The following is a 24267-nucleotide window of genomic DNA, read 5'->3' as shown; positions in this document are numbered from 1 at the left end:
TTGGAAATAACCCCGATTTAGTTCTCGAACCTAGTGAATTTAGTTCACCGGTGGATGAGCCCATGGACTTATCCACCGATTAACTGGATTCACTCGGTCCGACAATTTTGACACTAGAGCGGAGCCGTTACCAATAAGAATTAGAGGACTCTAATTGGAAATGACCTCGCTCTAGTGTCAAAAATCTCGGCCCGAGTGAATTCGGTTCACCGCTTGATAAGTTCATTCTTGTTGCCTACGAGTTTGCTTCAACTTATCCACCGATGAGCCGAATTCACTCGGTCCGAGAGTTTTGACACTAGAGCGAGGCCATTTCCAATTAGCATCGTTCAGTTCTGATTAGAAACGACCCTAGTCAAGTGTCGCAATTCACGGACCGAGTGAATTCTGTTCATCGGTGGAAAAGTCCATTAGACATTTTATCTTCATTTAGATGAAGCTTTAGAATCCAGCTGAATGTGGATAAGAAGTACAATAAGAATGCAAACGGATTGGTTTCTCCATTATTAGTTGGTAAATCTTATACTAACCAATTGAAAACAAACTCATTCAAATTTACATATTTCGAAATGGAAAACAAATCTTCAATTGCGCCAGTTATCATCGCCGTGAGGTGCGGTCCTGAGTGGCGTGCGTCCACTGGGTCGCAATGCGATTGAGCTTTCCGGAAAGATGAACAAGCAATATGTGCAGCAATAACCGAAAACGCCAACCCATTTGTGTCACTGGCATACGGACCTAACTTTTTGCAATCGTAACCATCGAGCCATTTTTAAATACAGTCCATAGACAAAACAACCGAGTGAACCGAATTCATTCGGTACGAGAATTTTTACACTAGAGCGAGGCCATTGCCAATCAGAATCGTCCAGTTCTGATTGGAAAAGGTCCCGCTCTAGTGTCAAAAGTCTCGGACCGAGTGAATTTTGTTCACTGGTGAATAAGTCCTTGGACTCATCCACCGATGAACAGAATTCACTCGGTCCCAGAATTTTGACACTAGAGCGGGGCCATTTCCAATAAGAAAGTCTAGATGCTGTTTGGAAATGGCTGCGCCCTAGTGCCAAAATTCTCGGGCCGAGTGAATTCGGTTCATCCATGGGCCATAGGCCAAGAGAAGTGTTTCACTTAAAATGGATGAGGATGATCTTTGAAGAAATGATCAGATTTTACAAGGAAAATCTACCTTTCTCAACAATAAGTTCAGCTATGTTCATCCAATACATCACAGTTCATCTAAACTATAGACTTATCCACCAATGAACAGAATTCTCTCTGTCCGAGAATTTTGACACTAGAGCGGGGCCATTTCTAATCAGAATCGTCCAATTCTGATTGGACGATTCTGATTAGAAGTGGCACCACTCTTGTGTCAAAATTCTCTGACCGAGTGAATTCGGTTCATCGATGGATAAGTCCATGAACGTAGCCGATGAATCAAATTCACTCGGTCTGAGAATTTTGACACTACAGCGGGAACACTTCTAATCAGAATTCTCAATTCTGATTGGAAAACGTTCAATTCTGATTGGAAATCGTTCAATTCTGATTGGAAACGGCCCCGCTCTAGTGTCAAAATTCTCGGACCGCGATGAATCGGTGGATAAGTCCATAACTTGATCCAGCTTCATTCCATTTCCCCCGTTTACCATTTACTTTAGAAAAACATTCGTTTGTCAGTGAAGTCAGCATAAACCACCACCCACCTGCAGATGCGTGAAACCGTTTGCATACAAACATTGGCACGGTATCGCCGCTGCACCATATCGCCCACACTGAATTCGAGAGAAATTTCCATCTTTCCATCGCCATCGTGGTGCAGGGTGATCGGTTTGCGATGCGTCATTTTTGTGCGAACCATGACAGATGGGCGTGTGCGGTTTCTCGGTTTCTCGTTTACCGCTCGAAAGAACGAGTAATCGCCAAATGGTTCTCCTCGGCGTTTCCCGAGCGAGATGGTGTAACTTGATACGATGAAGACTATTTCTGTTGGATTTTAGTAACTCATAGGCCAGGGAAAGTGGTTCATCTAGGATGAACCAAACGTCAAAATAACTTTTTCTTTTCATAGAGTTCATCCACAACCATGGTCTTATAGACGAGTGCACCGATGAACTGAATTCATCGCGGTCTGAGAATTTTAACAGTAGATCGGGGCCGCTTCCAATCAGAAGTGAACGATTTCCAATCAAAATTGAACAATTCTGATTGGGGATGGCCCCGCTCTAGTGTCAAAATTCTCGGACCGCGATGAATTCAGTTCATCGGTGGATAAGTCCATAGGCCAGAGGAAATAGTTTACCCAAAATCAAGGAGAATGAACTAATAGTCATCAGTCAGTTCATCCACTTCGGAGTGAATTCAGTTCATCGGTGAATAAGACCATACTGTTTTTAAATGAATATTTTTTCCAAGCCAGCTTATTTGAAACCTACATTTCCTCAAAGCTTTGTTCATCAACATTCATTTTAGACGACTAATTTAGACGACTTTAGCCGTGCTTTTTCAAACATAAATTTATCCCATTAGCTCTCAGTGAACATTCAGCTCTGCTCCACGTTCACTAGCGATAAATTCATCTGCACATGGACTTATCCACCGATGAACCGAATTCACTCGGTCCGAGAATTTTTAAAACTCGAGCGGGGCCATTTCCAATCAGATTCGATAGATTCTGATTGGAAACGGTCAAACGGGTGTCAACATTCTCGGACCAAGTGAACTCGGTTCATCAGTGCATAAGTCCATATCATCTTAGATTGCAGAAACAGTCCTTATTTTGAAATTTCATTTTCCTCGGGCATCTTTTTTCCCATCAGACGAAAAAGTGCAATTGCCGTACACCTACAATAAAACGTATACGCGGACCACATCGTGAAACAATGGAAATGGTTATGAATGACCGTTATCATCACCCACTTTTGTCGTATCATCACCCGACAAGTGATGAGGCGGTCGGTGGTCGAATGGTCCCATATTTTGGTTTCCCATGTGGATTTTCGCGTATGCCATGTTGGACTTATCGGCCATCATCAGATGGAAGATCTCATGCCAGCATAATATGATGATGGTTAAGTTTTACATTCAGTTTTTACAGAGGACTTACAGTAGACAAATGCATCGATGAACTGAATTCATCGCGGTCCGAGAATTTTGACACTAGAGCGGGGTCTGTTCCAATCAGCATCGTCCAATTCTGATTGGAACGACCCCGCTCTAGTGTCAAAATTCTCGGACCGCGATGAATTCGGTTCATCACTGGATAAGTCCATAGAGCTTCTATGAAAAGATAAAGAGGATTTGACGTTTGGTTCATCCTAGGTGAACCACTTTCCCTGGCCTATAGATTTAGTTATCGGTGAACAAAATTCACTCAGTCCGAAAATTCTGGCACTGGAGTTGGGCTATTTCCAATCTGAAACGTCTAATAGACGAGTGCACCGATGAACAAAATTCATCGCGGTCCGAGAATTTTGACACTAGAGCGGAGTCGCTTCCAATCAGAAGTAAACAATTCCCAATTAGAATTGAACAATTCTGATTGGAAGCGACCCCGCTCTAGTGTCAAAATTCTCGGACCGTGATGAATTCAGTTCATTGGTGCACTCGTCCATAAAGGAGTGAACCGATGAACTGAATTCATCGCGGTCCGAGTATTTTGACACTAGAGGGGGGCCGCTTCCAATCAGAAGTGAACAATTTCCAATCAGAATTGAACAATTCTGATTGGGAATGGCCCCGCTGTAGTGTCAGAATTCTCGGAACTCGCGGTCCGAGAATTTTGACACTAGAGCGGGGCCTTTTCCTATCAGAATTGTTAAATTCTGATGGGAAATCGTTCAATTCACCCCACTCTAGTGTCAAAATTCTCGGACCGCGATGAATTCGGTTCATCGGTGGATAAGTCCATGGACCAATGCATGTGTTCACCCGTTTTACTTTTAAGCAGAGCCTTGTCATCAAGAAGACCATGGACTCATCCACCGATGAACCAAATTCACTCGGTTCGAGAGCTTTAACACTAGAGTGGGGTCATTTCTAATCAGAATTGTACGAATCTGATGGGAAATTGCCCCGCTCTAGTGTCAGAGTTCTCGAACCGAGAGAATTCAGTTCATCGATGGATAAGTTCATTTACTATAGACAAGTGCACCGATGAACTGAATTCATCGCGGTCCGAGAATTTTGACACTAGAGCGGGGCCGCTTCTAATCAGAAGTGAACGATTTTCAATCAGAATTGAACAATTCTGATTGGGAACAGCCCCGCCCTAGTGTCAAAATTCTCGGACCACGATGAATTCAGTTCATCGGTGCACTCGTTTATAATCTATTTAGTTTTTTTTCTCATCGTTCAGATAACAATCAACACCAAATGGTTTGGATTTGGCATCGGAAATGAAAAAAAGTAACTCGACGTCTGCCATGTTGTTCATTTTCGAAATCATCACACAATGAACAAGACCTACTTACTGGTAGCGTACCCTTCACTTAAGCATCAACAGCCGCTCATATGCAAAATCGTTTCGATCGGAAATGGGCGAACCCAACTCGGGAGAAGGTCGTTCGAAAAAATAGAATCTGTTGACACTTGCAGCAATGATATAGGTAGGTAGGATAGCTGCATTAGACGACCACCAATCGACTGACCAACCGCACTCATCATCGAACGAAAGCGAGGCGGCGGTTCTTCTGTTGATGAAGTCGATGATGATGACGCCGGCCATTCATGTGTCGTACGATCCCAGTAGTCGGGAACATCTTCCAGCACCATGGCGTTGACGGTACAGAACGATGGACGGCCAGCGTGTAGATTCGCATCTAGCGATTGTCGTTCATCGATGCTCGGAGGGGGGTTCATCCGGTGTGAAGGTGGTGAGAAGCATAAAGGGGATGAAGGAGTGAAATGGTGGAAGAGACTGAACACTGAGGGAACTGGCCGTATGATTGTGATAAGATTTACTTATGCAATGTCAGTGAGAAAATTTCGATGAATTCATCCATGTTCATTCAGTTAACCTGAATGAACTTATCCACCGATGAATAAAATTCACTCGGTCCGAGAATTTTGATACTAGAGCGGGGCCACTTCCAATCAGAAGTGCACGATTTCCAATCAGAATTGAACAATTCTGATTGGGAATGGCCCCGCTCCAGTGTCAAAATTCTCGGACCACAATGAATTCAGTTCATCGGTTCACTTGTCTATATCGTCCGGTGAACTGAATTCACTCGGCCCGAGCATTTTGACACTAGAGTGGATCCACTTCCAATCAGAATCATCCAATTCTGATTGGAAATGGGCCCGCTCGAGTGTCAAAATTCTCGGACCGAGTGAATTCGGTTCATCGTTGGATAAGTCCATTGGGCATTTCGTGGTTGCATAATGTGACTTTATTTAGTTGTTTTTAAAATGATTTATTTAAATCACCAAAGAGTTTTGCCTCCGTGCATGCCGATGTGGAAAACGGTTGAATGGTTGGGCCAGTCCCATTTTATCGCCGGTTCGTAGCTTTTACCTCCCTGGTGCAAGAGAAAAGGGATAAATGCATCTGACACTTTCTGCTACAAACTTGTGTCCGTGTACGACGACCAGGAATTTTATTCGCGAGAATGAAGATATTTTACTGGCCTATAAATATAAACTCGGGCACAGGTTTTTTTTTATTAACGTGTATTTTAACTTAAATGCTAATTCTACACTCCTCGGGCACAGGTTTTCATGAACTTATCCACCAATGAACCAAATTCATCGTGATCCGAGAATTTTGACACTGGAACTAGGCCATTCCCAACTTCTGGTGTCAAAATTCTCGGACCGCGATGAATTCGGTTCATCGGTGGATAAGTCCATAGGCCAAGGGAAGTGGTTCACCCAGGATGAACCAAATGTCAAATCTACTTTTATTAATGGACTTATCCACCAATGAACCAAATTCATCGCGGTCCGAGAATTTTGACACTAGAGCGGGATCTGTTCCAATCAGAATCGTCCAATTCTGATTGGAACAGACCCCGCTCTAGTGTCAAAATTCCCGGTCCGCGATGAATTTGGTTCATCGGTGGATAAGTCCATTCCTTTTTTCTCTTTTTTATTGAAGCTTGCGGGAGCAAACGTGATTTGTGTCGTGTGGTTCATCCAAGAGACCTCCCTTATGGACTTATTCACCGGTAAACTGCATTCACCACTTGGTCCGAGAATTTTAACACTAGAGCGGGGCCAATTCCAATCAGAATCGTCCGATTCTGATTAGAAACGTCTCCACTCAAATGTCAAAACTCTTGGACGGAGTGAACTCATTTCATCGGTTGATAAGCCCATGAACTTATCCACCGATGAGCCAAACTCACTATGCCTGAAAATTCAAACACTAAAGCCGTTTCCAATCAGAATTGAACGATTCTGATTGGAAATGGCCCCACTCTAGTGTCAAAACTCTCGGACCGAGTGAATTCTGCTCATCGGTAGATAAGTACATGACTCATTTCACCCCATCAACCCATTGGAACCGTTTTCTCGTTCGATGCATAGATTTATGAGACGGACAACAGTTCGCTCTGTAGCTGAAACTCAGCCGTATGCGATTCGGTACGAGCCCTAAAGGCACTCGGTGGGAAGGGGGGGGGGCATGTCAGTTGAGGACGGCAAGACCGACCGACCCAACTGGGCAACGGAAGGTTTACGAACTGATGAAGTTCAAAGCCTGCTGCCCGGCGGACTGAAAAATGTGGATAATTTATAAGATAATTGATTTTGCGTCTTTTATGATGTGCTTTAGAATTCATTAGAAGGGAATTCGATTAGGTTTGTTGTTGATGAAGAAGGAGCGCGGGGGGGGGGGGGGTTGCCTTCAGGGGTAGTTGACAAGATTGTTCGTTCACAGAGCTCTGTTACTGACAGTTACTGGTGAAGGATATGTACAATCGTCTAACAGGCAAGAGGAACTGGATGAACGTGCATGAACTTATCGTTGGAAAAACTAGCTTTTCCATGAAAATCTAATTTTCTTGAAGATAACTTTATCTTCAATCATATATGCTTCTCTGGATGTACTTATCAACTGATGAACCGAATTCATCGCGGTCCGATAATTTAGACACTAGAGTGGGGCCATTTCCAATCAGAATTGTTCAATTTTGGTTGGAAATCGTTCAATTCTGATTGGAAATCGTTCAATTCTGATTGGAAACGACCCTACTCTAGTATCTAAATTCTCGAATCGCGATAAATTCGGTTCATCAGTGGATAAGTCCATAGGCGAGTGCACCGATGAACTGAATTCATCTAGGTCTGAGAATTTTGACACTAGAGCGGGGTCGCTTCCAATCAGAAGTGAACGATTTCCAATCAAAATTGAAAATTTCTGGTTGGGAATGGCCCCGCTCTGGTGTCAAAATTCTCGGACTGCGATGGATTCAGTTCATCGGTGTATTCGTTTATTGACTGGCCTATGGATTTATCCACCGATGAACCGAATTCACTCGGTCCGAGAATTTCGACCTAGAATGGTTCAATTCTAATTGGAAACGACCCCGCATTTTTTTAAGAAAAAGTAGTTTTGACATTTGGTTCATCGACTTATCCACCGATGAACAAAATTCACTCGATTCGAGAATTTAGACACTAGAGCGGGGCCATTTCCAATCAGAATCGTCCAGTTCTGATTGGAAATGATCTCGCTCTAGTGCCAAAATTCTCGGATAGAGTGAATTTAGTTCATCGGTCGATAAGTTCATAACCAAGCACCAACTGAATTCATTTGGTTCCTCTGTGACGAATGAAAAACTGATACAAAACTGAATATTGTTTTCAATTCTTCCTTCCAAAAAGCCAACAGTCGATCCCGGATCGACTTTTGGTGATGCCACCCAAAAGCAACAATCCGGGATAAATTTCGTACCGAGTTTGTTCTCTACCACCAAGTTCACACCGTAAATCCAATCACGGCAGCATCGAAGCCGGAAAAAAGCCCCACAAATGCGTTACAGTATAGTAGATAAGCTGTACGATAGTCACCCCTTGGGTTCGCTATTATCATCGGTCCAATAGGGCCGACCCCCGGAAGCCATAAAAAAAGAACCCTTTCCTTTTTTCGGGGGGATGTTTCACTCCTAACTTTTCGGTGGCATGAGTCTTAAATTTGTTTCTCTAAGTAGAGTACTATAGGTTTCTGTAATCGAGAAAGAAATCTGGGATAATTTAAATCTCATGTATTTTGCAGTCATGATGCAAGGTGCTCATGGTCTGAGAATTCTGACATTGTGGCGGAGCCATTTCCAATAAGAATCGTCCAATTTCAATTGGACTTATTCACCGATGAACCGAATTAATCGCGGACACTAGAGCGGGGCCGCTTCCAATCAGAAGTGAACGATTTCCAATCAGAATTGAATAATTCTGATTGGGAATGGCCCCGCTCTAGTGTCAAAATACTCGGACCACGATGAATTCATTTCATCGGTGCACTCGTCTATCCTGCTCTAGTGTTAAAATTCTTGAACCGAGTGAATTTGGTTCATCGGTGAATTAGTCCATGAATGCTCAAGTTCACTCTTTCGTTTATCTCTGCAACCATGTAAGAAAATTCATTTCCGGTAAAAATAAAGGGTTTCAATAGGTTTTAATAGGGAATTCAGAGGTTACATGAGACTGTAAAAGACATTGTTGGCCTACCCCATTAGGCCAGCGCGCAAGTCTACCACCGTAATCTCTACATTGTTCGCAACCTTGCGAACAAGATTGCGGCAGTGATTGTACGGATGGTAGGGAGTGACAGGTATTCGGCCTGTCACATGGGTGAGTCGACAGAAACAGAAGAGAAGAATATGCCTTGATAGTATGAGCAACAATATTGTGTTAATTCTACTTAAAAATATCCTTAAACTAGTGCAAATATCCTAAAATTGAACTTAAAACTAGGGAACTAATTAATTAAATAAGTGTCTACTATTTACACGCCGAATTGGTAAGCTTAGATACATAAAATCATGCAATTTGGACTTAAATTTATCTATGCATACTAGGTAACCTAAACTCCGCTACGTTCCTGTTCCTCTGAGCCTAGAACATAGTAAATTGCTTATTTCCAAGTCCGGTAAGCTAAAATACATTTTCTTCGAAAGATTATATGTACAACTTGAACTCAAATTATTAGGACTACGACCACATATGCTATAGACACGAAGCCACAAAGGAACATAAACGTAAGTAAAACTATGTAAACCAATGTGAACTAACCATATATTGCACAAAGAGCAACCTGCTGTACAGGGGTTCTCAAAGCCAGTTTGCGAGACAAACAAACATAATTATAATGATAGTCTGTAACAATTATAATTTAAATATTTTCCTTTGGAAAATTATATCCTTCCCAAACACAACGGATTAAGTGTTTTCATTCCCGTACCGAAGGATCATAATTTCGGAAATTTTCACCCCGTTGGATCAAATCCAAAAGACATTTTAAGATATTTCAAGGGCGTTCCAGCATATCAGCTTTAAAGTGAGTTTCAGGCGTTTCAAGGGTTTTCAAAGACTATTTGGGGTTTCATTCTTCTTGGAACAGAATGCAGAGAAGTTTCGAGGGGTTTGTGATATTCTCCGGAGTTTCCAGGGTAAATTCTCCGGAATTTCCAGGGGAAATTCCCCGGAATTTCCAGGGGAAATTCCCCGGAATTTCCAGGGGAAATTCCCCGGAATTTCCAGGGGAAATTCCCCGGAATTTCCAGGGGAAATTCCCCGGAATTTCCAGGGGAAATTCCCCGGAATTTCCAGGGGAAATTCCCCGGAATTTCCAGGGGAATTTCCCCGGAATTTCCAGGGGAAATTCCCCGGAATTTCCAGGGGAAATTCCCCGGAATTTCCAGGGGAAATTCCCCGGAATTTCCAGGGGAAATTCCCCGGAATTTCCAGGGGAAATTCCCCGGAATTTCCAGGGGAAATTCCCCGGAATTTCCAGGGGAAATTCCCCGGAATTTCCAGGGGAAATTCCCCGGAATTTCCAGGGGAAATTCCCCGGAATTTCCAGGGGAAATTCCCCGGAATTTCCAGGGGAAATTCCCCGGAATTTCCAGGGGAAATTCCCCGGAATTTCCAGGGGAAATTCCCCGGAATTTCCAGGGGAAATTCCCCGGAATTTCCAGGGGAAATTCCCCGGAATTTCCAGGGGAAATTCCCCGGAATTTCCAGGGGAAATTCCCCGGAATTTCCAGGGGAAATTCCCCGGAATTTCCAGGGGAAATTCCCCGGAATTTCCAGGGGAATTTCCCCGGAATTTCCAGGGGAAATTCCCCGGAATTTCCAGGGGAAATTCCCCGGAATTTCCAGGGGAAACTCCCCGGAATTTCCAGGGGAAATTCCCCGGAATTCCCAGGGGAAATTCCCCGGAATTTCCAGGGGAAATTCCCCGGAATTTCCAGGGGAAATTCCCCGGAATTTCCAGGGGAAATTCCCCGGAATTTCCAGGGGAAATTCCCCGGAATTTCCAGGGGAAATTCCCCGGAATTTCCAGGGGAAATTCCCCGGAATTTCCAGGGGAAATTCCCCGGAATTTCCAGGGGAAATTCCCCGGAATTTCCAGGGGAAATTCCCCGGAATTTCCAGGGGAAATTCCCCGGAATTTCCAGGGGAAATTCCCCGGAATTTCCAGGGGAAATTCCCCGGAATTTCCAGGGGAAATTCCCCGGAATTTCCAGGGGAAACTCCCCGGAATTTCCAGGGGAAATTCCCCGGAATTTCCAGGGGAAATTCCCCGGAATTTCCAGGGGAAATTCCCCGGAATTTCCAGGGGAAATTCCCCGGAATTTCCAGGGGAAATTCCCCGGAATTTCCAGGGGAAATTCCCCGGAATTTCCAGGGGAAATTCCCCGGAATTTCCAGGGGAATTTCCCCGGAATTTCCAGGGGAATTTCCCCGGAATTTCCAGGGGAAATTCCCCGGAATTTCCAGGGGAAATTCCCCGGAATTTCCAGGGGAAATTCCCCGGAATTTCCAGGGGAATTTCCCCGGAATTTCCAGGGGAAATTCCCCGGAATTTCCAGGGGAAACTCCCTGGAATTTCCAGGGGAAATTCCCCGGAATTTCCAGGGGAAATTCCCCGGAATTTCCAGGGGAAATTCCCCGGAATTTCCAGGGGAAATTCCCCGGAATTTCCAGGGGAAATTCCCCGGAATTTCCAGGGGAAATTCCCCGGAATTTCCAGGGGAAATTCCCCGGAATTTCCAGGGGAAATTCCCCGGAATTTCCAGGGGAAATTCCCCGGAATTTCCAGGGGAAATTCCCCGGAATTTCCAGGGGAAATTCCCCGGAATTTCCAGGGGAAATTCCCCGGAATTTCCAGGGGAAACTCCCCGGAATTTCCAGGGGAAACTCCCCGGAATTTCCAGAGAAACTCCCCGGAATTTCCAGGGGAAATTCCCCGGAATTTCCAGGGGAAATTCCCCGGAATTTCCAGGGGAAATTCCAGGGGAAATTCCCCGGAATTCCCAGGGGAAATTCCTCGGAATTTCCAGGGGAAATTCCCCGGAATTTCCAGGAGAAATTCCCCGGAATTTCCAGGGGAAATTCCCCGGAATTTCCAGGGAAAATTCCCCGGAATTTCCAGGGGAAACTCCCCGGAATTATCAGGGGAAATTCCCCGGAATTTCCAGGGGAAATTCCAGGGGAAATTCCCCGGAATTCCCAGGGGAAATTCCCCGGATTTTCCAGGGGAAATTCCCCGGAATTTCCAGGGGAAATTCCCCGGAATTTCCAGGGGAAATTCCCCGGAATTTCCAGGAGGAATTCCCCGGAATTTCCAGGGGAAACTCCCCGGAATTATCAGGGGAAATTCCCCGGAATTTCCAGGGGAAATTCCAGGGGAAATTCCCCGGAATTCCCAGGGGAAATTCCCCGGATTTTCCAGGGGAAATTCCCCGGAATTTCCAGGGGAAATTCCCCGGAATTTCCAGGGGAAATTCCCCGGAATTTCCAGGAGGAATTCCCCGGAATTTCCAGGGAAAATTCCCCGGAATTTCCAGGGGAAATTCCCCGGAATTTCCAGGGGAAATTCCCCGGAATTTCCAGGGGAAATTCCCCGGAATTTCCAGGGGAAATTCCCCGGAATTTCCAGGGGAAATTCCCCGGAATTTCCAGGGGAAATTCCCCGGAATTTCCAGGGGAAATTCCCCGGAATGTCCAGGGGAAATTCCCCGGAATTTCCAGGGAAAATTCCCCGGAATTTCCAGGGAAAATTCCCCGGAATTTCCAGGGAAAATTCCCCGGAATTTCCAGGGAAAATTCCCCGGAATTTCCAGGGAAAATTCCCCGGAATTTCCAGGGGAAATTCCCCGGAATTTCCAGGGGAAATTCCCCGGAATTTCCAGGGGAAATTCCCCGGAATTTCCAGGGGAAATTCCCCGGAATTTCCAGGGGAAATTCCCCGGAATTTCCAGGGGAAATTCCCCGGAATTTCCAGGGGAAATTCCCCGGAATTTCCAGGGGAAATTCCCCGGAATTTCCAGGGGAAATTCCCCGGAATTTCCAGGGGAAATTCCCCGGAATTTCCAGGGGAAATTCCCCGGAATTTCCAGGGGAAATTCCCCGGAATTTCCAGGGGAAATTCCCCGGAATTTCCAGGGGAAATTCCCCGGAATTTCCAGGGGAAATTCCCCGGAATTTCCAGGGGAAATTCCCCGGAATTTCCAGGGGAAATTCCCCGGAATTTCCAGGGGAAATTCCCCGGAATTTCCAGGGGAAATTCCCCGGAATTTCCAGGGGAAATTCCCCGGAATTTCCAGGGGAAATTCCCCGGAATTTCCAGGGGAAATTCCCCGGAATTTCCAGGGGAAATTCCCCGGAATTTCCAGGGGAAATTCCCCGGAATGTCCAGGGGAAATTCCCCGGAATTTCCAGGGGAAATTCCCCGGAATTTCCAGGGGAAATTCCCCGGAATTTCCAGGGAAAATTCCCCGGATTTTCCAGGGGAAATTCCCCGGAATTTCCAGGGGAAATTCCCCGGAATTTCCAGGGGAAATTCCCCGGAATTTCCAGGGGAAATTCCCCGGAATTTCCAGGGGAATTTTCCGAGGAAATTCCGGGGAATTTTCCGAGGAAATTCCGGGGAATTTTCCGAGGAAATTCCGGGGAGTTTTCCGAGGAAATTTCGGAGAACTTCCCCTGGAAATTCCGGAGAATTTTCCCTGGAAATTCCGGAGAATTTTCCCTGGAAATTCCGGAGAATTTTCCCTGGAAATTCCGGAGAATTTCCCCTGGAAATTCCGGAGAACTTCCCCTGGAAATTCCGGAGAACTTCCCCTGGAAATTCCGGAGAATTTTCCCTGGAAATTCCGGAGAATTTTCCCTGGAAATTCCGGAGAATTTTCCCTGGAAATTCCGGAGAATTTTCCCTGGAAATTCCGGAGAATTTCCCCTGGAAATTCCGGAGAATTTCCCCTGGAAATTCCGGAGAATTTCCCCTGGAAATTCCGGAGAATTTCCCCTGGAAATTCCGGAGAATTTGCACTGGAAATTCTGGAGAATTTCCCCTGGAAATTCCGGAGAATTTCCCCTGGAAATTCCGGAGAATTTCCCCTGGAAATTCCGGAGAATTTCCCGAGGAAATTCCGGAGAATTTCCCCTGGAAATTCCTGAGAATTTCCTCTGGAAATTCCGGAGAATTTCTTCTGGAAATTCCGGAGAATTTCGCCTGGAAATTCCGGAGAATTTCCCCTGGAAATTCCGGAGAATTTCCCCTGGAAATTCCGGAGAATTTCGCCTGGAAATTCCGGAGAATTTCCCCTGGAAATTCCGGAGAATTTCCCCTGGAAATTCCGGAGAATTTCCCCTGGAAATTCCGGAGAATTTCCCCTGGAAATTCCGAAAAATTTCCTCTGGAAATTCTGGAGAATTTCCTCTGGAAATTCCGGAGAATTTTCCCTGGAAATTCCGGAGAATTTCCCCTGGAAATTCCGAAAAATTTCCTCTGTAAATTCTGGAGAATTTCCTCTGGAAATTCCGGAGAATTTCCCCTGGAAATTCCGGAGAATTTCCCCTGGAAATTCCCGAGAATTTCCCCTGGAAATTCCCGAGAATTTCCCCTGAAGATTTCCTCGGGAAATTCCCCAAATTTCCTCGGCTCGGGAAATTCTCCGGGATTTCCTCGGGAAATTCTCCGGGATTTCCTCGGGAAATTCCCCGGAATTTCCTAAGGAAATTTCCCGGAATTTCCTCGGGAAATTTCCCGGAATTTTTTTGGGGAATTTCCCGGAATTTCCTCGGCAAATTCCTCAGAATTTCCTTAGGAAATTCCCCAGAATTTACTCGGGAAATTTCCCGAAATTTCCAGGGGAAATTCTCCGGAATTTCCACGGGAAATTTTTCGGAATTTCCACGGTAAATTCTCCGGAATTTCCACGGGAAATTCTCCGGAATTTCCTCGGGAAATTCTCCGGAATTCCCTCGGGAAATTCTCCGGAATTCCCTCGGGAAATTCTCCGCAATTTCCTCGGGAAATTCTCCGGAATTTCCACGGGAAATTCTCCGGAATTTCCTCGGGAAATTCTCCGGAAATTCCTCGGGAAATTCTTCGTAATTTCCTCGTGAAATTCTTCGGAATTTCCTCGGGAAATTCTTCGGAACTTCCTCGGGAAATTCTCCGGAATATCCTCGGGAAATTCTCCGGAATATCCTCGGGAATTTCTCCGGAATTTCCTCGGGAAATCCTCCGGAATTTCCTCGGGAAATTCTCCGGAATTTCCAGGGGAAATTCTCCGGCATTTCCTCGGGAAATTCTCCGGAATTTCCTCGGGAAAATCTCCGGAATTTCCTCGGGAAAATCTCCGGAAATTCCTCGGGAAATTCTCCGGAATTTCCACGGGAAATTCTCCGGAATTTCCTCGGGAAATTCTCCGGAAATTCCTCGGGAAATTCTTCGTAATTTCCTCGTGAAATTCTTCGGAATTTCCTCGGGAAATTCTTCGGAACTTCCTCGGGAAATTCTCCGGAATATCCTCGGGAAATTCTCCGGAATTTCCTCGGGAAATTTTCCGGAATTTCCTCGGGCAAGTCTCTGGAATTTCCTCGGGAAATTCTCCGGAATTTCCTCGGGAAATTCTGCGGAATTCCCTCAGGAAATACCCTGGAATTTCCTCGGGAAATTCTCCGGAATTTCCTCGGGAAATGCTCCGGAATTTCCTCGGGAAGTTCTCCGGAATTTCCTCGGGAAATTCTCCGGAATTCCCTCGGGAAATTCTCCGGAATTTCCTCAGAATTTCCTCGGGAAATTCTTCGGAATTTTTTCGGTAAATTCTTAAAAATTTCCTCGGGAAATTCTCCGGAATTTCCGCGGGAAGTTTTCCAGATTTTACACGAGAAATTTCCGGTTTTTGAACGGGAATTTCTCCGGAACTTCAAATGAAATAATCATATTTTAAGGAGTTAACACTGACAGAGGCGGCATTTTTAATATCATTTAGAGCACGTGTCCGTTTTAATCTCGGTGAGTTTGTTTACAGTTCAATATTGAAGACCACTACGTAGATAGCCCTTCGTCGAATCGAAGCAGGCGGCGCTTTCGTTTCCAGTTCGGATTTTGTAGAAAAAAAAAATACGAGAGGAAAAAATACCATAAAGATGAAAGATGCGAAAAGTTTGTGTGCTGGAGGGTGATGCCTACTTTCTGGCGCTGGCGAAATATGTTTTTTTTTTCGGCAACGATGCCATGGATTTAAATTATTACACGTGATTACGATCGACGGTCGTTATCCGCATCCATGGCAGGCAGATGTAGAGGTTGGCAGAAATGGCAAAGTACGAATGTGTTTGTTTGATTACGGTGGGTTTCCTCTATACCTACTTGGAATCGTTCGGCATTGGGAGAAGGGTTCTCGACTTTCTCGACACCCCCGGTCGGTGGCGTTTAGATTATGGTGGCAGTGGAAAAAAAAGGACCGGATCGACGACGGAAGCCCATAAACATACATCACAAGATAAGAGGCGAGAGGAACCGAAATGATACCACAGATAACAGACATTGAAGGTGGTACAAAATGATTGGCCAAAATTCACTCAGCAGAATGAACCCATTCTTCAATATGTTACTTTGATACACATTGACAGCTTTTGACTTTCAAATGCCCGCTTGCTTTTCCTGTAAACTTGTAATATTTTCGCACTTTTCCATTTTTGAGCCCCTCTAAGAACAGTTTGTTAAATTCAACATCTCTAAAATAAACTTTTACATCGAAAAGTTCATTTTTAGGGATGTTCAATTCACATTTTTTTCAAATTTGCCTTGTAAAACTTTTGATATTTTTAAACATCAGGTTACGTTAATGAATTTCAAAAGAATTGACATTGAAAAGGATAGAAATGATATTCTGAAGTTAGAATTACGAGTCTGTTCTCTTGGATGATGCAACGATGTTTTCTCCACATACGGTCTGACTCCACATGTGCTGGAAATAATGTGCGGGAAAAGAGGTTAGGATCAAGCCATCAATCTCTCAGAATGGATTTCTTTTGTTTTTTTTTTTTTGTTATTAAATCAGTCTGTGATGTGTTTTTTGTTGTTGCCAGCATCTGGCGATGTGTTAGGAGGAGTAATCGTCACTCATTACGATGAGAGGTTAGAAACGAGAGTAGCCCGTATTTATCACCCACACAAACATACAGGTTAGGGATGTTTCGGGGACAACAGTAAAAAAATATGATTTTGGGTTAAGCAGCTGGTGCAGTGTTGCCAGAAATGTGCCACCCCTTACGTGGCTTTTTCGGATTGAAAAGTTGGCAACACTGTCACACCTCGTTCTCACAATGAATGTCACTCGGTGGTCTGACGGATTCAGGTAAGAGCAGATCTCTCATCACCACGTTCACAAAAAAAAAAGAAAGGAACAGAGGAAAACACAAGAAAAAAGGTCGGGAGTCCCCTTCAGTTCACCGCAGTCAGTGTCCCGCACTTACCTTTGGTGGTCCTAAATCCCTGATTGATGGCACGTGTGGTCCGCTCGGCGGCCCGGTAGATGCGCCAGTAGAAGAACAACATCACGAACATGGGGATGTAGAAGGACCCCAGCGCCGAGTAGACGACGTAACCGGCGTCGTTTGTCAGCTCGCAGGTCCACGGGCAGGGCGGATTGGGGGTGGGGGCAGCGTCGCCCATCCCTAGCCCATCCCAGTCGGCGCCGGCGGCGAATGAGGAGGACGAAGAGGTGATGGTTGTTGTGATGGTGCTACTGAAGGCCGACGACACGGACCCGGATGATGGCGGCGAAGACGACGACGACGAAAATGATATCGACAATGATGGCAACGACGATGATGAATACGATGAGGTGGAAGTGACTGGCGACGGTGACACTGACGCCAGCGTGTGATTTCCATACGGTAATAATAGGTTCTCTTTCACCTGTGGGAGAATGAAAAAGCGGGAAGAAAAATCGAGGTGAGATTGGATGGAGTGTGCGAAAAATACAAGCTGAAATTGATTCACTAGCTGGAACAGGGCAATGTTATTTGACTGTCGTAGAATCTATTTATTATCATCGATGCTTTCTCTTGCAATATGCTTTACATGTATTCAAATGGTTTAATAAGGGCCCATATAGCCGAAGCGGAAAACGCACGGGTATTCAGCATGACCATGCTGAGGGTGACGGGTTCGATTCCCGGTCGGTCCAGGATCTTTTCGTAAAGGAAATTCAGCAAAGTGCAGGCGAATCTCACGTCGGTCGAATTTACTGAAATTTCGGCAATCCTCAAGAATTTGCTGATCTTTCAGTAAACCCCTGTCATCCACGATGACAGTCGAAATTGCTGAAAATTTCAGCAAAAAAAATACTGAATTGATTGCTGAAATTTCAGCTCGGCAAAATTCAGCAAAAGTTTGCTGATTTTCAGCGAAAAAAATTTGATGTGTAAATCCATAGTGTATTTTCGAAGGTATATGATAAATCAATTTGGCTAAACCTCGGTTACGCCTGGGGGTAGGCATTTTCCTAAGAAAGACAAAGACTGCTTTTAATATACCTACACATCAAATTTTTTTCGCTGAAAATCAGCAAACTTTTGCTGAATTTTGCCGAGCTGAAATTGCAGCAATCAATTCAGTATTTTTTTTGCTGAAATTTTTAGCAATTTCGACTGTCATCGTGGATGACAGGGGTTTACTGAAAGATCAGCAAATTCTTGAGGATTGCCGAAATTTCAGTAAATTCGACCGACGTGAGATTCGCCTGCACTTTGCTGAAGGGTTTCAGCAATGTGTATCAAAATATTGAAAATATAAATTAAAAGTTCTTGTAAAAGCAAATTATTAGACGGAAGGGCATATATTCAGTTAATTTTAATCCATTTACACATAATGTTGCACCACGTACACTAATAATAACAATCCATGCATTTTAAACAAATTTAGGGGGGAATACACAAAATAGGAATCTTTTTTGAATACGATATTTCTTTGGTGTACAAAGTTGAAAACGCAGATTTGAATCATCGGAAGGGCTTTGGATGCACCGGTTATCACCCCGAAGTCTTTGAATGCGGCTTTTCTTCGTGCGATCGATTCTATATTGTTGAATGAATTGAACGTCATTGTGGCTCAGATAGACCAAAATAATTATAATTTTAGTACTTACCTTGTTCTTATATATGTTCCAATGAATGTAAAATCAAAATCTGGTGCAATTTATATCAAGTACCGAGAAATGCGCCACAAAAATATTAAAAATAATGCACTCTGTGATACAAAATGTGGTATGTACAAAGCCGGCGATTTTTTTTTCATCTTTTATTTTGACAGGTGGCCGACGTGGTTGACGATGGAAAAAATTACTGAAATTTCAGAAAACCCGATTAGTTTGCTGGTCTTCAGCAAACAAATCCAAAGTACTGATTTTTCGGTAAAAAATGCGTTTGCTGATTTCTACTCAGCAAATCGTTTTGCTGAAATCTCAAACCGATTGTTGGTGTGTAGGCTATTTTTGCGGGGTTGTAACACAAGGCTGATTTTCAAAAGGCTGAATGCACAAAAGGCTGAAATCAAGAAAGGCTGAAATTACAGAAAGCTGAAAATTCGCAAATACATATATAAGTTATATCACTTCTTCCTTTTCTTGGAGTAACGCCCAAACTGAGATCTAGCCTGTTTCTCAGCTTGTCAAATAGGCATATCGTGTAACAGGCACGACGTTTCACAATTCCAGTTCTCAGAAAAGTTCTTGACTCGAACGCGAATCGTACCTGCAGCCCTTAGCATGGGCCCAAGTTTCGAAACTGAGCTTTTAGTGAAAAGGATAATGGTGCATATCAACGAACTACAAAAGGAACTGATTATATCCATATCGTTAATTTCTTCTTCTTCTTTATGGCTCAACGTTCCCACTGGGACATGGCCTGCTTCGCTTCAACTTAGTGTTCTTTGAGCACTTTCACATTTATTAATTGAAGGACTTTCTTTGCCATTGCATGAATTTGTATATTGAGAGGCAAGGACAATGATAACACCGTTCAACACTAAATTTTGTTATGGGATGTGAAAAAAAATAACAGGGGTTTAGGACCCCAGAAGTGCCATAGTGAAAGAATTTTTGAAAAATATTGAACCGGGCCTTCACAGTTTAAGACCGAAGTTTGTATGGAGTACTTGGGGTGTTCAATTGATGTACGCGTTAGAACGGGCTGTGCATATATTTAGGCGTTGAACAATAACGAAACAAACCTGAATACCAAAAATGCCTAAATATATGCACCATACGTTCTTATGCGCGTATCAATTGAACACCCCAAGTTCTCCATACAAACTTCGGTCTTGAACTGTGAAGGATCGGTCCAATATTTTTCAAAAATTCTTTCACTATGGCACTTCTGGGGCCCCAAACCCCTGTTATTTTTTTTCTTATCCCATAACACCAAATTTTGTGAGATTTTGTCGAGCAGTGTAATCTATGCTGAGGGAGTCGAGAAAAATTTCCAGACTGGAACGGGAATCGAACCCGCCGTCTCCGGATTGGCGATCTATAGCTTTAACCACTTGGCTAACTGGAGACCCGGATCGTTAATTTATCCTTCTTGAAACATGAGCTATTCTTTTGAGCCATGTTGTTTTGGAGATGGTTGTCATTACGACTACTAAAACAATATCATCTGAGATTTTCCTTTTTTTTGAAATATGTTGTTTCTTGTGTAATTAGTTGTAAGCAAAGTACCACCACAGAGCAGGAGCACTGCCTCTCTGTGGTGCGCAATAAATCGTAGAAGAAGTAGTTCGTCGTCATCATTCCTCCGAGAAAAGATAACACAACGTGGGGCCTTTTCAACCGTTGGACGAAACATATGTATATGCTATTCTTTTAAAAAATACTGTCTTAGTAATATAGGCGTTCAATAATCCATAGCATTATCACCAGTCGAAAAACTTTCCAATTCAGAACATTGTAATTGAAGCATGTTTCCCCAAAATGGGTTAGTTTGGCCAACCATGAACTAGGAATGGTGGAACGGTCAATCTTCAAGCTCAAGCAAAACCAATGCGAGTGCCACGGCTGGGTAATCGACCAACAAGCTGTTGGATCAACGGAACAGCAGAGTAACGCAGAACGCGACCGGAGGAACAAAGAACCACTCGGACTCGAGAATCAAACGCGACACGTAGAGAAAACAGAAAACACGTTTATTCGTATCGAACTCAGCTTTGTTATGATGAACGGAAACATAAAATACAGTGTTGCCAATATACATAAATTAATCTCTCCACTACTTACGGGGGGGTGTTTCAATGTATTCATCCTACTCCCACACAAGCAAATTTTTAAATAGATTGTAAAATCAATGAATGTATGTAATTATTCCCAATTGGCGTGATCTGTTTGTCTAAGTTGTTAGTGTTGAGGTTAGCCTTTAGGCTGGTGCGTTTGAGCCACCATTTCAGCCTTCTGTAATTTCAGCCTTTCGGGTTTCAACCTTTTTTTGTTTCAGCCTTTCGTAATTCAGTCTTTTGTGCGTAATCCATTTTTGCAAAAAACTAACATTGATTTTTACATAAACTGACCCCACTCGCATAACAGTCCCATTTGTAAAAAGAAGGAATTGAGAAAACGGCATTTGAAGTTTAAATACTTGTTTCCATATAAAACTTTGAAAAATCGCCAAAATTTGAAAAATATTTCGATCATCTTGAAACTTTCACAGATTGCTTTGCACATGAATATATAACTGTAAAAATATTACAATCACTATAAAGTTGTTCAGTTGTGTGTTACGTGACACAAAAATCCATGATGGGACTGTTATGCGGGTACTTTTGATATGGGACGCTCATGACTTGGTATTTTTTTTCACACAATGACATAAAAATTCGTAATTTTTATTATTGTATTTGGAAGTACATCGAAAATGATGACTATTCATAACGTTAACTCAAAATTGATGAAAAGTCAAATGAGACTGTTATGCGAGTGGGGGCAGTAAACTTTCTATTTAAAAATATTAAAGTTCTTGAAAAGATTCTTGCATTAGTTCAACAAGTTCTGAGTAAACTGTAGTAGGGTCTGGGACCATTTGGGCAGGAGCACCTGTTTTTGGCACTTGCTGCTCTAACTCAGTCAATTTTAAACCGATTGACATGAATTTCTGGGTTACGTACAAAAGGCTGAATTACGAAAGGCTGAAACAACAAAAGGCTGAAATTACACAGAAGGCTGAATGCATAAAAAGGCTGAAATAACGTAAGGCTGAAATAAAGATTCGACTAGTTTTCAAACGCACCAGTCCAAAGGCACTAACACTAACAACTCAGGCAAACAGATCACTCCAATTGGGAAAAGTTACATACGTCCATTGATTTAACGATTTATTTGAAAATATACTTGTTGGTTGATTACTCAGCCGTGACACTCGCATTGGTTTAACTTTAGCTTGACGATTGATCATCCTACCGTCCCTAGTTTATGGTTGGCCAAACTAAGCCATTTTGGGGAAACATGCTTCAGGTACTAAGTTCTGAACCGGAAAATTTTACGACTGGCCATAGTGCTATGGATAATTAAACGCCTAGATTAATAAGACAGTATTTTTTTTCAAGAGAATAGCATGTAATTCCAAAAAAAAAGGGAAAATCTCTGATTATATTGTTTTAGTAGCCGTAATGACAACAATCTCCAAAACAACATGGCTCGAAAGAATAGCTTATGTTTAAAGAAGGATAAATTAACGATATGAATATTATCAGTTCCTTTGTTGTGTTTGTTTGTATGCACCATTAGCCTTTTCACTATAAGTTTAACTTCGAAACTAGGGCCCATGCTGAGGGATACGCGTACGATTCGCGTTCGGACCAAGAACTTTTCATTATGAGAATTTTCTTGACTCCCTTTGGCATTGCAGCCATTCCATAGAAAAACGATATAGTGCATCTCCGATTGTCGTGAAACTTGGTGGGCTTGTAGTTCTTCGGAAATAATTAGACCCGTATTTTTTTTTTATTTCGTCACTAGGGTGGCCAATTTTCATATAGGGTGGTCCAAAAAATCGAGGTTTTCAAAACTAATACTTTTCAAAAAATCGTAACTTTTGAACCATTTGAGCGATTTAAAACTTCTTTTTTTTTAAATAAAAAGAAAATCGGGTTAAGTACGGTTCCTTTGAATTCCACTAAGAATTTGCATCCTTTGACAGATACGTACAGGGGATAGACAAAATGATCGGGACAGGCAGAATTTTCCCTCCTCAAAAAATATTCAAATAGCTGTAACTTTTTGAAAAGTGCATCAAATGTTCTGTAATTTTTACTGTAAGTGGATCAACTAGTTGTGTATCAGTGGACAAAATTTGGAAAAGATCGGGCTATTTTGCACGAAGTTATTAAGATTCTAGAAAAAGGTATATTTATCCGATAGCCAACTTTGAGCTGTTATATCTCCGGATTCAATGAACCGAATGCAATGAAATTTTGACCATTTACGACTTATATAATTAGCTCTGAAAATCGTTTGACTCAACTTGAAATTATTAACAAGAGAAAAAGTTATGGCGATTTCATTTATTTTATGATTTTTCAGTAAATTGGTCTATTTTTAATATGCATCCCATTACTTTTTCAATGAATTTCCGGCTATGTTGTTATTTTCTTTCAGAACATATTTATATTCAAGACAATTAGATGGAATATAAATGAACTATAATTAGCATCTTGAATTTTGAAAAGATGTTGAAATTTAAGAAAATTTGGTGTTTTATTAGAAAAATAATCTAATCGTTATAATTTTCTTCCGTGTTAAGAATTTAAAGTTAAGTCAAAAGTTTTCAAAACTCATTATATAAGTCATAAATGGTCAAAATTTCATTGCATTCGGTTCATTGAATCCGGAGATATAACAGCTCAAAGTTGGCTATCGGATAAATATACCTTTTTCTAGAATCTTCATAACTTCGTGCAAAATAGCCCGATCTTTTCCAAATTTTGTCCACTGATACACAACTAGTTGATCCACTAACAGTAAAAATTTGAGAACATTTGATGCACTTTTCGAAATGTTACAGCTATTTGAATATTTTTTGAGGAGGGAAAATTCTGCCTGTCCCGATCATTTTGTCTATCCCCTGTATTTCAACCTCAACTGTAAGGTCGTCTTCAGTGTTTTGTACTTGACTCGACTGGTTAATCATCATTTTTTTTTGTTTGAAAGCTATTGAATTGTAGTTTTCAGGAAAAATACGTCAAAGGGGCTAAAATGTAAAGAGTACTATAAAATATGCAAATTTATCAGTTTTTTCACGTTTTCATGGTCTCGGGACCAAAGAGGTACCCTGGTTTTATATTTTTATCAGAAAATTCAGGAAATTTGGCGTAACATATCAAAAAATCAGAGATGTATGTTTTTTAGTTTTTGAGATATGAATAAAAGGTCAAATTTTCCCATACAAGACACTTTTTTTTATCTGTATTAACGAGATTTTTAGCCCTGGGCTAGTTCATCTCGGGACCCACGCTTTACTTCCCTTCCGAAGAAAGAACTCACATTTTGCAAGTTTGTCGGGAGTGGGATTCGATCCCAGGTCCTCGGCGTGATAGTTAAGTGTTCTAACCATCACACCAGGTCCGCTCCACAGACACTTTTTTAAATTTGATTATATTTTGATTCCTTATGATATTATGGATACCAAAACCACCAGGAATCACTTTAAAAAGCAATACTATTCATAGTTTTATGAGAATTTGCAATTTCAAGCAATTTTAGAGTAGCTAGCAGGGCTGAAAATCGTCGCCGTACGACCAAAAAAGTCGACGAC

At 42.6% G+C, this 24267-nt stretch overlaps 1 protein-coding gene across 3 annotated transcripts in view; it reads right to left on the bottom strand.

Moving 5' to 3' along the window:
- The window catches only part of LOC109412976 (octopamine receptor Oamb-like), an 841374-nt gene that overhangs the window by 430475 nt on the left and 386632 nt on the right, over positions 1-24267 (bottom strand). For all 3 annotated transcript variants that reach the window (XR_009995986.1, XM_029855986.2, XM_029855987.2), the window contains exon 5: positions 16942-17386. Coding sequence is in view for 2 of the 3 variants with exons in the window: in XM_029855986.2 (XP_029711846.1) it covers positions 16942-17386 (445 nt within the window). In the remaining variant the exon portion in view is untranslated. The remainder of the gene's footprint in view (positions 1-16941; positions 17387-24267) is intronic.

Source organism: Aedes albopictus, chromosome 1 (genome assembly GCF_035046485.1).
Source record: "Aedes albopictus strain Foshan chromosome 1, AalbF5, whole genome shotgun sequence".
Lineage (NCBI taxonomy): Eukaryota > Metazoa > Arthropoda > Insecta > Diptera > Culicidae > Aedes > Aedes albopictus.
Note: the sequence above shows the minus strand (reverse complement) of the source record. Positions and strands in the feature narration are given on the sequence as shown.